Genomic DNA, 17348 nt, shown 5'->3' with positions numbered 1-17348 from the left:
GGTTAGGTTAGGGGTAGTAGCTCTTCAAGCTTTGGAATTTTTTCTTTCAACAAAGCAGTGCGTTGAGCAGAATGTCGAAAGTATGAATCAACAGACTGCACAATCCCAATGCAATTTCGGATATTAGCTATTGAACATGAATCAGCAATAGCAAGGTTAAGAGACTGTATACTACATTGTACGTAAAGAACAAGAGGACATTCTTGGCAAACATAAGCTTGGATACCGTGCAAATACCTACTCATAGCTGCAGCTCTAACGTAACCTTGACCAACCACATGAGAACATTCAAGTTCATGCTTATTCAGAGCCGTAATAAGATTTGCGAGACCGGATTCGGAAATATCGACTATTGGAATGTACTCAATGAATATCTATTTAAGTATATGGTGTTTGTCATTTGTAAAATCAACATATCGAATACATAACGAGACTTGTTCTCCTCGTCCTATGTGGTAGTTTCGTCAGCCAGAATCGCAAATAGTTTGGCTTCCTTTACTTCTCCAATTATTTTATGTTGAATTAATTCACCACCAATGTCAATTATTTCGTTTTTGATCTGTGGGCATGTGTACAGGGTATTCTTCTGTGGAGTATTCAAATGCTCAGGCAGATCTTTATCTCCAGACTCAGCAACAAACCGCAAACAGTGCTCTAAAATTACCATCATTCTGCAGTGGTTATTCAGGTTCTGGTGTAATTTGTGTGCGCCCCGAATCGATTTAACCTTTCAAGGAGATGCCTAGTTTTCCGCAAAAAATTATTGCTGTTACGATAGGGATTTGTTTCTCTCTATTCTCCTCTTGTTGTCTTTTTCTGTAGCTGCTCAGTGACCGAAAAAGCCTGCGAAGACAACAATACTGCCGTAAGCGCAATCATGTGCCGCTTATATAGCAGCCCAGTAGTCGTCCATAGAGCTCCACTCATTTCAACCGAGGATTGTGGCGCAAAATCGAGAAACAACGCAAAGTTTCGATACAATTCAAAATAGTTTGACTACTCGATTAGAGAATGTCGTTATTATGCGCAACGTCTACTATTTCGGCTGGAACTGCGTCTACCTCTCGTCAAAAGGTGCCGCTAGCACTTAAAGAACCCAATCAACGCTTTATAGGATGGAAACTTAAATAATCTACCGAGAGCTTGTTCTAATTTTGGAGATATTTTATCAATACTGTTATCTCTGCTAGGTACATATATCATTGAAAATTCTTGATGCCGGTTTTGTTTAAGGTAGTTTGTGCATGGGTATTTGGTTTGATCGGAAAAAGTTTTTTCTAGGACTACCTGTGCATTGGTCGGATAATTGTGACGTTGTTATGGTGAAGTGTTATTATAATTATTATTTGTGTTATAATTGTAATGATTATTATATTGGTAATGATACGTATAATTGTTTATTGACTTATTATTATTATTATATGGACTTTTATAATCATTTTATATTAAATTCAAATTTGAAATTATTATTATTGTTTCGTATTTTAGACTCATGAAATTGGCAGTAAAATTTCCAAATTCATCAACATATGCCATTGCATCTTCTAAAGAGCTAGGTTTCTTCAAATACATATTATTTCTTATTGTTCATGAACATCCTGGTGGTTTATTTGGCACTTTTTATCTATTTCTCTTAAATTAAAATCATTGCTTATTTGTTGTATTGTTTGACTTTTCAATAATTGTAATATGTTTTCGAAGGGTATCAAGTTTTCATTTTTGAACGACCTGGTTCTAGTTAGTTCTTGTAAAATACAGTCCAAGTCACTCCTATCAGCAAAACATTGTTTTAATGCTCCTTTTATTTTAGATCATGTATTCAATTCCATTCTGTTCCCTACCATGACCTCAGTTCTACCAATTAATTTTTATTGGATACATTTCAAAACATGAGTGTTTATATCTTGATCATTGTAGATTGCATATGTTTCGATTAGTTTCTCACATCGGTAGATAAATTTGGTAAGTTTTACTATGTCCGTCATAATGCTTAATATTTTCTAATTTCAATTCCCAATTAAGGGTTTATGAGTTTGTAGCCATTCTGTTGAATGAATCTGAATTGTTTTTATTTTCTTCAATATTTAATTTATCAAATGTATTCAACGAATTCTCTAATGCTTTCATTTAAATTGAAAAATATATTTGATTAATTACTAAATTATCTCTTCCTCACTCCAATAATAGATGAGGATGGAGTTAAAAAGGAAAAATACAAGAAAATAAGGAACTTGGCACTTACAGGCGATCTGAAGGCTGAGTCCTATTTTGCGTCCCTCGTAGATCGTAGGTTTTTGCACTCTATATTGGGAGTTTTTCATTACCTCGTTGCGTAAAAATATACGACCGCACGGATCCCACTGTAACTGCGTCAATTATAAATTTCATGTCCACAATTTTATTCACAAAATTACAATATTGAATGAATTACATTAATTTGAAACGATCGAATTAATAAGACTCATTAAAATGGTATTTACTAAACTTCTAATTATATTCAAATAAATGCAGTATAAGTATTTATGAAATATAATATTTTTATGTTCAAATTTTTGAAGTCGTTTGAATTTTTGTAGAAGTTAATCGAGGAATTGCTAAGTGAGAGCTTGTTATTATAAATGCACAAACATATTATTCCATCGGCTTTTTAAAAATTTCACCTATAGTTTTTTATTACCACTATCGTTATCATCTGGTATGTGCAGTTCTATTAGTATAAGAGCAGATTTACAAAGATATGCATACCCTTGGTGATCATGTCCTTCGTATACGACCATGAAAAATTGGACTGCAAGCTTCAAAAAAGGTAAATCTCCCATTGAAGATGATGACCGATCGGGAAGGCCAGTTTCTGTGTCAGTCCCCGAAAATATCGATGCAGTTCATGACATGATTTTATTAGAACATCGAATTGGGCTAAAACGGATATCTGAAGCACTGATTATTTCATACGAACGCGTTCATCATATAGTTCACGTCAATTTGGACATGAGAAAAATTGCTGCAAAATGGATCTCCAAATGTTTACATGTTGACTAAAAGCGTGCAAGTTAGAAGCATCGCGTTCGATCTGTGCTCGATTTGAAAACGATGTAGACTTCTTAAATCGAATTGTTACTATGGACGATACTTGGGTACATTTCTAAGATATAGAAACAAAGCAACAATCGATGGAATGGCGACACTGTCGTTTTCCAAGATCTAAGAAGTTTCGTGTCCAAAAATCTGCTGGAAAAGTTCATGCTTCAGTTTTTTGGGGCTACCATGGAGTAATCATGATTGATTTTTTGGATAAGAGTATAACAAAACCTGTAAATAACTATTCGAAATTACTGATCAATCTACGGGAAAAAATCAAAGGGAAAAGACGCGGAGAGCTATCCAAAGGTGTTTTGTTTTTGCAAGACAACGCCCTGCACACAAATGTCATGTTGCCATGCAAAAAATTCGTTTTTTAGGGTTTTAATTACTAGATCACCCCCCATTATTCACCAGATTTGGCTCCGTCCGACTATCATCTCTTTCGTCATCTGAAAAAAAGTTCAAAAGGTCGTAAATTTTCTTCCAACGAGGAGGTAATAAAAGCTGTGGAGGTCTGGTTTGCAGAGCAAGAAGAAACATTTTTTTAAAGGTCTAGAGACGTTGCAGGTTCGCTATAATAAATGTATCCAATTAAGAGGAGAATATGTTGAGTAATAAAATATTTTGACATTGAAATTTTGTTTGGTTCTATAGTAGGCTAAGAATTTTTCAATACATCCTCGTATGTTGGTGTTAATCCTTTAGTCAAAAATTTTAGAACCACATGAAACTCAATTTTAGGACATTTTTCAATAAAACTTGACTAAGTGATTGTCCAGGCGCTATTATAATAAAATGGATTAAAAAGCAGCAAGTTGAAGTTTTCTGTAAATTTTGTGTTACTCGTGCTCTCGATTTTCGTAAACTCACTCACACAATGTGATGTTCATATGAAAATAGTATTTTATTCAATGCGGATGATTATAATTTTTTGCACAACGAGCCTAGCGAATGAGTGATAATCGTTACTTGCGAATAGAATACCAAACATCATCCACAACTAGCAGGATGAAGCACATTACAGCAGGTCCCCTTTGAAATATTTCCGTCAAGAAAGATCGCAAATTCAAGAATAGACTTTTCAGCATAAGAAGATCGAACATACAACACCGTGCAATATACAAGCACAAGTAAAAACAGAAGATATCGGCAGTGCTACACGAGTCAAGGTCCCAACATTCGATAAATTACGTTAAGCATTTTGACTGAATAATTGGTCCGATAAAAAAAAGCAGTAAACTTGACCATTGCACTGATAAAAGATGCCTTACATATACTCCAGACGATATCGCTTGAAGAGACTGATAACTTCGAACAGCTGAGGAAGAGGCTAAATATGCGATATGGTCATGAACACCTGTTTCAATCACAGCTGAAGAGCCGAAAGCAGAAGCGTGACAAAACTCTTCAAGAATACGGATAGAATGTTTGGGCATCCAGGTATTCACTAATGGCCTGCGCGATCATGATATATAGATGATGCTTAGATTAATCCATCCGAAAACCTTAGAAGACGCCCTGACTAATGCTCTTGAATATGAAGCAGCCACGATGGCTTCATATAAGGTCACAACCATACATGAAAAACGGCGACGAGAGCAAACCTGACCAAATTCTCAATTTGATAGAAGTTATGGTTGAAAAGAAGCCAAGGAAGATTTGATGCTGGAGTTGTAGGGAGCTAGGGATGCACGGAGCGTCCCTGTGAGCGCACAAGCTCATAAACACCATGATAGTAGCGTGGCTACTGGGGGTCATGGAAGAAGGTACACCAGTTCTGATGGAGCTATGGAACCACGATGAAAAGGTTGGCAAAGGAAAAACATTATTCGGCGAAGGAGATTTCAGAATATGTGATAAATGTGAATGATTATACGACTACCCGCATTAGTCAGCGAAGGAGATCCCAATATGTGTGATAAATGTAAACGATTGCCCGATTCCTATTAAAAGGAAAATCGGTGCTGGCTCTGCTTACCAGTAACGTCTATAGTTCACCTAACGACAGCAACCAACAATTCCCATGACGGATGAGAGCAGATAATATCAGTCATTGAATCGATGTGAGAAAAGGAGAATGAGGGATATTCTCTTGCAGTATCGAGACATATTTGTTCCAAAAGGAGGAAAAACTGGTAGAACATCAACTGTCAAATACTAAATCGCTACTGGCAATGCCAAGGCAATCAGGCAATCAGCTCGCAGTCTTCGAAGAGCAAAGAGTGGAAGCTGGAAGAGTAATTCGAGAGATGGGAAAGGATAAAGTAATAGAACCATCTACTAGTCTATGGGTGTCTCCAGTAGTGAAGGAAAAAGATTGAACAACTAGATTATGCATGGACTATCGCCAGTTAAACAACGTCACAAAGAAAGACAGTTATCCTCTACCCCTCATTGAGGATACACTGGACACTTTAGCTGGCAGTAAGCTGGTTTTACTTGGGACTTGAAGTTTGGATATTGGCGAGTAGAGATGGCCTCAGAAGATGAGGAGAAGACTGCTTTTACTACCGGATCTGGACTATGACAATTCAACGTTATGCCATTCGGGCTTTGCATTGTGTCCGCGGCATTTGAATGACTTATTGAAAACGTCTTAAGAGGGTTACTTTGGAAAACATGCCAGGTCCATTTGGATGACATCGTGGTATTGGGAAAGACATTTGAGGAACAACTTAAAAATTTAGAAGACGTATTCAAGCGACTTAAAGCTGCCCAGCTCATGCTAAGCCCAAAAAAGTATAATCTATAACAAAACCAAGTCATCTATATAGGTCATATAGTGAGCAATGAACGAGTGGCAGTGGATCCAGAGAAAATTGTTTCCATACAACGATTGCCACGACCACAAATATCAAGTTAGAAGTTTCCTTGCACGTACTATCGAAATATTTATAAGAAAATTCGGAAATTAATGCTAAGCCACTAACTCGACTCGACAAAAGAACCAAGACAAAGCAATTGGGATGAAGACTGTCAAACGGCAGTCGAGATATTTAACCACGCCACCGATATTGAGATATCCATTAGCAGAGGAGGATTTTATCCTTGACACGGATGCAACCGGATTGGAAAAGTGTTCTCATAGATCCAAGGAGGATAAGAAAGAGTGCAAGGATACTTAAGTAAAGTTCTCTCAAAACCAGAACGGAACTATTGCGTCACGAGAAGAGAACTTGTGGCGGCAGTGAAGTCCAAAGAAAACTTTAACTAGTATCTTCATGGAAGAAAGCTCCTTATCCAGACTGACCATAGCACTCAAGTGGTTGATGCAGTAAGAATACCGAAGGCCAGTTCGCCTGCCATTGCTATTTGAAGGAAACCACGACATACAGGAAGGAGTAAACCAGTCGCAAGAAGAGCCTGACTCTGCTTTCGAAGAATTTATGAGTGCGTAAGGAGGTATCGGCATAGCTAGATATGGAGTCGCAACTGAACAACAAGATTTGTTCACTCTATCGAAAAATTATTTGCTGTCCTGCAACGTACGAATGTACGAGGAAACATCCAGTCCCGGCTATGCATGAGTTCCAGGAGGCACTTTCATCTAAGGAAGGGGTAATGTTACGAACTCATACCCGCTCTGGCGCCGGTCCTGCTTAGATACAGTAGAATTCTACAATTCAGCGAAGGAGCCGACTTTGATGAAATACCCGGAATTCGTTTGGTCTTTGTTTTCATACCAGATTCTATAGCAGGTGGTCTATTTACAATGTTTCTTTTGAATAATTTCTAGGAAGGTATATTTATTTATTTCTTTTGTTTCTTTATTTTTCTAAAACTTTTGGAATTCTTTTAAATTAAGAACGAGAGAGAGAGTGTCCATCAATTCACCCCATGATAAGCAATCGTAATGATAAATGAAAAAAACATTACACTATTGTATCTGATGTCTTTAAGAAAACCACTATGAAAGAATATATTTTTTCATTGGCTGAAAGTTGTCATCAGTTAAATGTAAAATTATTAAAAACATCTTGTACTCCTTTGTGGCGTCATTTAAACATCAAAGAATATAAAGACGATGATTTTGAGCCCGAAGATGAGATTCGATTAGTTTTTTCATTGATAGAGGCTTTTCTGAGGCTGAATTCCCTGGCTTCTCACTAAACAATGGTGACCTTTATGGAACTAAATCTCTTACTGATGATGAAATAATAAGACATATAATAAAATAATGTAAGGGCGGAAGTTAAGAAATGTCGCACGTTGAATGAGTACCAAGCGTTTCCAATTCAATCACGGTCTACCTCAAATAAATGTCTTGCAAGTGGATATATCTTTGCCAGAAAAAATGCTTTTACGTAAATTACAAGACAAAACTTATTTGTTACTTAATAAATCCTAACAAACTAAAATGATGAATTTTTTCATAAAAGTTTAATAAATGGGAAGCTTACAGATGAATATATATTTGAAATTTTACCATACTATTGTTTCATTCCATAAAATATACCCAATAGATTCTCTGTTCTATAATCCGAACGCTCCATAAATCGGAACGGAGGTAAATTTTACTGTTAGTTACATGTGAATCTTCACTCATAGTATTACGAGTAATATTCCTTGTAGTACTTGTCAAATTGTTAGCACTTTGTATGGTGTAATTTTTGCCAATTCTTCCTCGTTCTAATTTGTTATATATGTTGTTTCCACCTTACATATTTTTTCACAGCTGTTTTATCACGACCTCTTCTCACAAAACTCGTTGCCAATGAATATGGATTTTCCAGTTCTAGTAACTTAAATACATATCAATTACTTCTGATATGAGGATTGAATAATATCATTCCGTCGAATTGTTGATATCATTCAATTAACACTAGTAAGAACTATCATTGCTAGTTAATATTCTCTTGGTAATCCATTTATTATATGATAGTTGTAGATGAAAATTGTTGTTTCTGTATGCACATACGCGAGTAAAAATCGTACAAGAAACGTTCATAATGATAAATTATAGTGGCAAGTTTTCTAGAAAAGTAACAGGTAGTGAAACATATTCCTACCGGACAGGAAAGTCGTGTGTCGATTTACGAAGATTCTCAATACCAACAATGGCAAAGGTCTGTGGAGGAATTTATGTTCGGAGTATAAGTGAAAACAAATGAGCTTGAAGATCAACGTACAGTTACAAACAGTTGATACATCAGAATATGTACATTTGTTGCTCTTCAGACTGTCAATATTTACGGGTTATTATTGCATCATGATATCATACCACACGTAAAACTAACCTTCTTCGATTAGGTTATGTTATTTTTGATTGTTTTTAACCGAGCAGTTAGAATTTTATCAATTTTTTCCAATAATTTTCCCAAAAAGACATGTATTTAAAAGTAGAGATGTATGTCTTGCTAGAACCTTGTCCTCAAATAGTAAATTGCATTGATGCGAGATCGTTACGTTGATTGCCAGAATAATCGACAACTAAAAACAGTGTTCTGAATCTGATAGCATTTTTCTGCTTGGTAACGTTACGCTTAGTATTACAGATCGTAAACGTAAAATCTATCTCCATAAATATAAAGAGATAAATCAGTATCGCAGATGCTGCAGTTCTTGTAATGTGATTAGCATAGAAGTAGTTAACTTTATTTACCAATAAATCTACCAATAATAGTTCGTATTTATTAAAGTACAAATTCTAAATTGATAATCGTTGTAGCTATGAGAACAAGTTTTTTAAATGCATTTTAAATATTCAATTTCCTCCGATTAGAACTACTTCAGGCTTTCAACATTTCTAAATCATATATTTTTAGCAACGACGCATCTATTTTGTGCAAAATTCAAGAAGCACAATGTTCGTATATAGGTTTGCAAAATTCATATCAAACGCGTTTAGTAAGTACATGTGTTGGTCGAACTACAATAGCGGACCTAAATATGTTAAAGCAATAGCTGTATCTTCAAATTATGGAAGAGTCACAGCTCCCTTTCATAGGTATTCGCTATACGAGGCTTTTTGACCGATTTATTTCTCAACTCTGGATAAGTTACAAAAGAAATTAAGACTTTACTATACACTTCTGGTGTTGCCGAATGTGACTTTTTCTTTTAGAGCTAAGAAGACACTTAGTAAGGGCAGATAGGTTTTTTCATGTGACAAGTTTGGTTGGAGCGTAGATGTTTATCATATATTAATCATTACGCGTTGAACATTTATAATGTATTAAGAAGTCCTACCTATCAACCTACAGGGGAATCGAAAAATATAACTGTAACATTGTTCGTTATTGGCGTTTATCATGCAGAATTTCGAACAGGGTTTCGAATGGAAGGTGTACATCGTCAATTTCTATATTTCTTAAGTTTTGAAGTGATATCAATATGTACAATCAAGACAACATCAATTCCAAAAATGATATTATTTCATTCGTACAATCGATGATTTTATAAATAGTAACAGAAAAAATTGTATAGTTTCATGCAAATTGAATATGCCGCAATGCGTTATTTAGACTTGATAAATTTCAATAATTATTACCAGTTATATGCTTAATTTGTGACAATTAATATTTTGAATAATTCATTTGATTTTTTTGCCACAGAAATTATAGTCCCAATATTATCATAAAATCAATATTTTCCCATTTAGTGTGTTCTCGATTGTCTTGAATGATTATTAAGGAGTGCAAAATAAGCTAGTGAAATTCAAATTTGATCAAATCCTTATCATTGGTCGTGACGTCAAATGATACGTCCTGGATTCAATGAGGTCCAAACAGGGTGTTGCTTGTGTTTGGAACAAAAATCCTGTTTATTTTTGTGTTCCCGACGTGTTTCAAGATCATAATTATTCTTCTGGCATTCATGATGGCTGCATACTTTGCATCTAATCAAGATTTTACATTGGCTAAGATCAAAGAAGTGAAAGCATTGAAATGATCTTTGGAGCAATACAAACATTTCAATCTTGTTTTCTCATGTCTCTCAGCCCTATTGGGTTTCCTTCTAATAGAGTTTTCACACTCAAGTACAATAAAGATGTCATTATAATATTTGTCTGTGTATCATATTCAATTATGGCTCATGCGATTACAAAATTACAAAACTGAAAAACCGAATAATTTTTCTACCCAGACGCAAAAGAGGTAAGTTAATACCTACATTTCTAAATTTAAAGTTATCCCATATAAAACTTACAAATAGTCGCCTGCAGCAAGAATAACAAAGTCATGTTTTATCTAGATTTAATTTCCAAGTCATACAACTATCTATTACCGAATCAACTACTCTAATAAGAAAATTGAAAAATGATTAAAAAAACATGACAGTTAAAATAAATGAAGTAATTTATATGAATATTTTCCAAAAATTTTAAATATTGAATGTAACACGAATCATCTAAATAACGAAATTCAAAACAAAATTAGAACTGATACATGTAATATTACCACTAGTTTTGAGAATACATTGAAAAACAAACAACAACAAACCTCAATATAAAACTATAACCAAAGAATTCATCAATCAATTATTATGGAAACAAAACATTACAATAATAAAATGATGATTAAACGGTAAGACATCTTACAAAAAATCGAACAAGACCCTACGAATTATCACCAAAAACAAAATAATGATCTAATTCGATCTTGAGAAGAACAACTTTCTGTTTTGCTATCAGATGCAAAAAAAATGAAAATTCACAATGCCTCACCCGCTAAAATATATGGTTTACCAAAACTGCACAAACCTGATATTCCCATTCGACAGATTGTTTTAAGTATTCAAACTCCTTTCAATCTATTAACAAATTATTTGAGAAAAATTTTATATCAAAAAAATACTATATCAAAAACACATTTCAAAGAAAAAATTAAAAGTATAAAAGTTCCTAACGAATATTTATTTATTTTGTTAGATGTGGTTTCTTTATATACAAATATTTCTATTACCATTGTGAGAAATATATTATTAAAAAAATGGGACAAAATTAAAGAATATACAGAAAAACTTCAGAACAAATTTATAAAAGCTATAAAACCCACACTTACAACAACATATTTCAAATATGGAAATGAAATATACAAACAAATTGATGGTTGTGCTATGGGGTCTTCCATTTCAAGTGTTATAGCACAATTGGTAATGGAAACTATCCTAAGCAAACTTGATATAAATATTCCATTCTTTTTCTGATATGTAGATGATTGCATTACTGCCTTACCAGAAAATCAAATTGAAAACATAAATAAAAAATTCAATTCTTATCATAAAAAACTTCAATTCTAAATCGAGGTCGAGCAAAATAATAGAATCAATTTTCTTGATGTCACATTATATAAAATTAACAATAACATAAGAAGAGAATGGTATACGAAACCAACTTGGTCCTCAAGATATTTAAATTAAATATATATATATAAAATTATATATATATAATATATATATATATATATATATATATATATATATATATATATATATATATATATATATATATATATATATATAGACCTTAGACCTTATGATACATTAATGCATCTAAATGTTCTTGATTTTAAGAACAGAATGGTATACGAAACCAATTTAGTCTTCAAGATATTTAAACTTCAATTCGTGTCATCCTATGTCACAAAAAGGATCAGTGATCTGATAGATCTATCCAACTATCAGATCCCGAATTTTGATGCTTAGCTATTCAAAAAGCAAAAACTGCATTGAAAGAGAATAATTATCTGGAAAAAATTATAAATAACATATTCAAGAAAAGGATAAACAGATACTACAATCAATTCAAAAACAAAACTGAAACAAAACATCAAAACATAAAACATTTTTCATTACAATATGTACAAGGATATTAGTATAAATCATAGAGGACGTAATACATTATCCAAATATTTCACTAAATTAAAATCTAAAACATCAAAAAACAAAAGAAGTAATATTATATATTAAGTGCCTTGTACTAATCGAGACGCTGTGTACATAGGGCATCAATACGATAAAAAATATAGAGCTGCATTAACGAACCATGAAATATAAAAAAACATAAATTCAATTATAAAGATTCAAAAATTCTTGAAACCGAATCTAATACACGAAAAAGAGAATTTTTAGAAATGGTTCACATTCATAAGAATGAAAAACCTATAAATGATAAAAAAGATCTAAGTAATTTAAGTAAAATTTATAGCTCTATTTTGTTAATTTTGAAAAATTTAATATATTTGAGATGTGAAAACCAAGGAAAAATTAATTTTTCTTATTAGGACAAACAAAGTTCTAAGTTGATTTTATCATTATTTTGATTTTCATGATGAAGGTGATCTATATGCTATATAGATCGCAAACCCGGCGAACTCCGTTTCGCCACCAGATGGCTTCGTTTGATGTAACATTTCGTTTGATGATTAAAATATGAAGAATTTTTTTTTTTTTATATTTATATATATTTATTTGTTTTCATTTCACAACAGTAATGAATTCATATCGATTACAAAAATGAAGTGTTATTCAGTTGAACTTCTCTAAGTCAATGAAAGTGAATCCAAAGTAAATACTGAATAGAAGCGTTATAAGTGTCCGCAAATTATCCGTTTCATTGAAGTGCTCTTTGGTAAACCACATTTTTTGTTTTTTGGTCTGACGACAAACAAAGCGGATGTTTTCCCAACTCGTGAACACGCAACGTATAACTGCTCATGTGAAAAACAATGATTTTCTAAATTTATCCCGCAATTACTAAGCGATTGGCCTTGCGACTTGTTAATTTGAATACATACATTTTCACCTGCGCACTTTCCGTTAATAATGTGGTGGAAATCCTGGTAACACCAGAGAGTTCAAAAACTCCGTTGGATAATTTACTACATCATCGGGATTTGTTCTGAAATCATCGGATTTGTATGTCACCAAATCGCCAGCAATTTTTGATTGAATGGTGAAATTCAGTGCGTGTACATCATTATTCTTTGCGGCAAGAATTGCTCGTTGACTTGACCAAGCATAATTCTGATAATTCTGACTAATATTTGGGAAAACATTTTCAATAAGAGCTAATTGAGAGTCTACAATTCGGTAAAAGTCGTTGGTAAGAGTAATTAATCCAGATGTCGCATGAACTGGGACTTTTCCATTTCCAACAGCTAACAGTTGTTTGGAAAATTATCTTCTTTTGAACGCCGACGATAAACTGGATATCCATCGTTCCCTGTGATTGTTTCAGCAACTAACGGTCGCGAATATCGTTTTGTGCACTTTCCATCAGCCATGTAAGGCGATAATGGATATAATGCACCGCACGGTCCATGCACCATCTGTGTCGTCACAATGTCGTGTAGATGGGGATCAGTGACTGGATCAGGAATTTCAGCTGATATTATGTCATCCACTTCATTTCAATGTATTTTGTTAAGTAACCAAATTAGGATTTGAGCATGCGGTAGTCCACGCTTCTGCCATTCCACCGAGTACATATAACAACGTGTGTCACCAAAAACTCGATACTTAATAAGCACATCCATCATAACCTTGAGTATTTGATGAAATACTCTGGCGATTATATCATGGCGATCTTGCGGTTTTTGGCCCGGTTCCAACTCACGTTCAATTTCCGTCCACTTCGGATTGCATGTGAACGTAATAAATAAATCCGGAGTTCCATAATTTCGCACGTACGTCATAGCGTCTTGAGCGTATTCGTGCAAGTGCCGTTGGCTTCCGATATAAGATGATGGGAGAATTGTCAGACGTCCAATATTCTGAACATCACCATCTGAATGAATAGCACCACGCAAGTGTATATAGTCCTCAGATCGTAGCTTTGTCTGATTGAATCGGATGAACGCTAAACGTTCGGTCTCGATTTTGACATACATGTCGACAGCGAATTGCTGGAATAGCCGACGGCACTTCAGAATGACATTATCCTCATGTGTACGAATTATCATACGATACGCATAGTAATTCATTGCGCTTAGATTTTTATTCGTTGATACGCCTGAAAATGCAAAATTAAGTGAATTGTTAATGGAAACCAATAATAGAAGTAATAGCAATAATTAGTGTGTGAATATTGTACCTGTAATTGGATCGACCATCTTCAACGTGATGTCGTATCCGTCTTGCCCTTGCCAATAAATGATTGGATATTGTAAAGCATCGTACAAACGATGTGTCTCGTTTACACGATGCATGATATTGCTTCTTCGCTGAACGACAATGTCTCGCGATTTAGTTGGTTCGCCAACAATAATTGCAGCAACATCATTAACGGTGGGTGCATTGAATCTTCGCACATGTTCACCTGTTGTGGTGCAATTAGCTCTTATGACAAATTTGTGCGTATCCGATGGCATTCGTTCCAATGCTGTTTTGAACATATTAACCACAGCATTATTAACGTGAAAAAAATTCTTACAACTGTTCAATAATTCGTCTCTTTAACTGTTGTGTTCCCTGTATATTGCACCGCACATTCAGCTATTCCACCATTGACGAAATGAAATATATTTGCAGAAATTGATGCGGTTCATCTGGTGTTGGCACCATTCAACTATGCAAATAAATGATATATTTGTCCTTGTATCTGTAATTGCAAACAATCATTTGTTGAAGAATACGGTGTAACTTCTGATCGTGTGATGGTGTAGTGTGTGGTGTATATGTAGTTGTTATGTGTTTCAATTCATTGTGTTGGTGTGAGTGATTGGTTATGTGTGTTGTATCTTTTACCTTGTAAGTCGGTATGAAGCCGCCTTTTCGAATGATATTAGCTCCAAAGAAAGTGAAGCGAACGCAGTTGTTGTATTCAAGGATGTGTTGAAAAAAATGACTGGAATCGGGATCACTTCATATTGGAATGCCAAGCGATTGCATGATGCCAATGATTTTCGTGTTCTCACGCGTTGTCTCAATCGGGCATTTTCTCTTATTATATTTTATCTTTCTTCGCTTAAGTTCTGTGAATACACTTGTTGCTGGCTTGCATGTCTTGTGCGGCGGCCGATGTTCGCACGTCGTCCTCTAGGCATTTTGGACTATGGACAGAGTGGTGAATTTAACCTCAAATGCACGATCCGCATAATTTACACAGTTCAACTTACGACCTTAAAGACAAATGCCTGCTGTTGAAATTGAATAAAAATTTTCAAAATACACGTGATTGATTTGATGGTTTTCCCGATTTTCTATTGAAATTTTTCCTGAATTTTCTTTGCTATAAACCCCAAGGAGCCCGAGACCTTTCCAACGAATTAAAAACCGTGGAAATCGGTTCGTGCGTTCTGGAGTTATAGCGTCAAGAAGGAAAACCCGACTTATTTTTATATAAAACAAAAAAAAATTTTTTTTAATCACCAAACGAAATGTTACGTAAAATGAAGCCATCTGGTGGCGAAACGGAGTTCGCCGGGTTTGCTAGTATATATATATATATATATATATGTATATATATATTATTTCATTTCACAACAGTAATGAATTCATCATTTCGTTCACAAAAATGAAATGTTATTTAGTTGAACTTCTCTAAGTAAATAAGTAAATGAAAGTGAATCCAAAGTAAATACTGAATCGAAGCATTATACGTATCCGCTAATTATCCGTTTTATTGAAGTGCTCTTTGGTAAACCACATTTTTTGTTTTTTGGTCTGACGTTAACACAAACAAAGCGAATGGTTTCCCAACTCGTGAACACGCAACATATAACTGCCCATGTAAAAAACAATGATTTTCTAAATGTATCCCGCAATTACTAAGCGATTGGCCTTGCGACTCGTTAATTGTCATTGCGAATGCAAGGCGAGCTGGAAATTGCAATCGTTTGAATTCAAACGGAAGAACAGACGGAATCATTGGTATTCGAGGAATACATACATTTTCACCTGCGTACTTTCCGTTAATAATGATTTTCTTAATCTTAGTCTTTTTACCGAAAGTCGAGTACCGTTGCAAAGTCGCGGTGGATTCAAATTACGCAATATCATAATAACTGTACCAGCTTTGAGCTGCAAGTTATGTGGTGGAAATCCTGGTAACTCCTGTTGCATTATTTTATCAATTTCCATTTTGCAGCGTATAGGTTCCTCAGACGTTGTCATGTATTTTGTTTTCTCAGCTGAAATTATCATATTGTACTGTTAACCTACTGTGTTATATGTATGTATGTATACTAGACTATGGATATCGTACTTGGATTCAGCGAAGAGTAGGGCATCATCTACGTAGCAAAGTATTTTAAGTTGTTTGTTACCCATCTGGTACCCTTTGCCCTGTCGTATTCTTTTTTATAACTTTGTCCATTATTATATTGAATAAAAGGGGGTTTAATGAGTCACCTTGTCTGATGCCGTTATTCACAGGTACATCATTTGTCAACTTGTTATTAATTCTGGCTTGGACTTGGTTATAGGAATATATGTTCTTGATAGTGAACTATATTCATCGGGATGTCTCTATTAAATAGTAGGTGTATAACAACTTCAAATTGAATGCGGTCAAAAATTTTCTGAAGGTCTATGAAACACAGATATGCTGGTTTGTTATTTTCTACGGATTCTACTTCTTTTCCGACGCGCGCTTCAAAATCTCCCATGAAAATCAGGTATCCATCAGGAAGTATAGTATCGACGAAAGTATGCAATTATTCAACGAAATTTTCTCTTTCATTATGAATCTTGCAATCTTCGGGACTATATATTGAGAGGACGTTGAGTTTTTTCCTATCGGTGGTAATTTTAACACATTCTATTCTTTCAGAGACATATTGTCTGCTTTCTATGTGTTCCTTACATTTCTTATGCAGGAGTATCCCTACACCGGATCTTGCGCGTTCTTCTTTATTTACACCACTATATATCAGAGTGTACATGTTGTAATTCCTGTGGACTTTGCCTTTTATTTTTGTTTCTTGGATCGCGCATACTCGTAAGTCTATACTTTTTATAGATATTTCGCACAAAATTTCTTGGTCTTTATTGTTAAACGATGTTCTGATCCAGGTGGCTACTCTTATTATGTTTTTGCTCATGAATCTCGCTATCCTTTTTCTTGGGCCATCAACTTGTGATCAGTTCAACTCCGAGGCTTACAATCTACACAGAAGTCATGCAGGCGGAGTTAAGTTGAATCTTAGTAATAAAATAATGATAACATAAGTTACTTACGTGTAGTGTAAAGTGTTGGAGAAAATTAAGTGAGCAATAGACAGTGTTTATAAATTCACCCCACCGAATATTTATGAATAAATAAGAAAAAAACATTAAATTGGTGTACGCTGTGGAGTATTGTAAATTAATAGTGACATTAGCAT

The 17348-nt window shown here is 34.4% G+C and overlaps 1 protein-coding gene across 1 annotated transcript; it reads right to left on the bottom strand.

The window, feature by feature from the left end:
• Positions 1-16679: 16679 nt before the first annotated feature.
• LOC130440638 (uncharacterized) lies at positions 16680-17066 on the bottom strand. Its single transcript, XM_056773895.1, has one exon. The coding sequence runs from the start codon at positions 17064-17066 to the stop codon at positions 16680-16682; it is 387 nt and encodes a 128-aa protein (XP_056629873.1).
• Positions 17067-17348: the final 282 nt, after the last annotated feature.

The sequence above is a fragment of the Diorhabda sublineata genome, chromosome 2 (genome assembly GCF_026230105.1).
Source record: "Diorhabda sublineata isolate icDioSubl1.1 chromosome 2, icDioSubl1.1, whole genome shotgun sequence".
Lineage (NCBI taxonomy): Eukaryota > Metazoa > Arthropoda > Insecta > Coleoptera > Chrysomelidae > Diorhabda > Diorhabda sublineata.
This window is presented reverse-complemented; position numbering and strand designations above follow the sequence as displayed.

Bases quoted from the DNA above. Each gene is read 5' to 3' on its own strand.
- LOC130440638 (XM_056773895.1), bottom strand. From the start codon at position 17,066: ATGAGCAAAAACATAATAAGAGTAGCCACCTGGATCAGAACATCGTTT.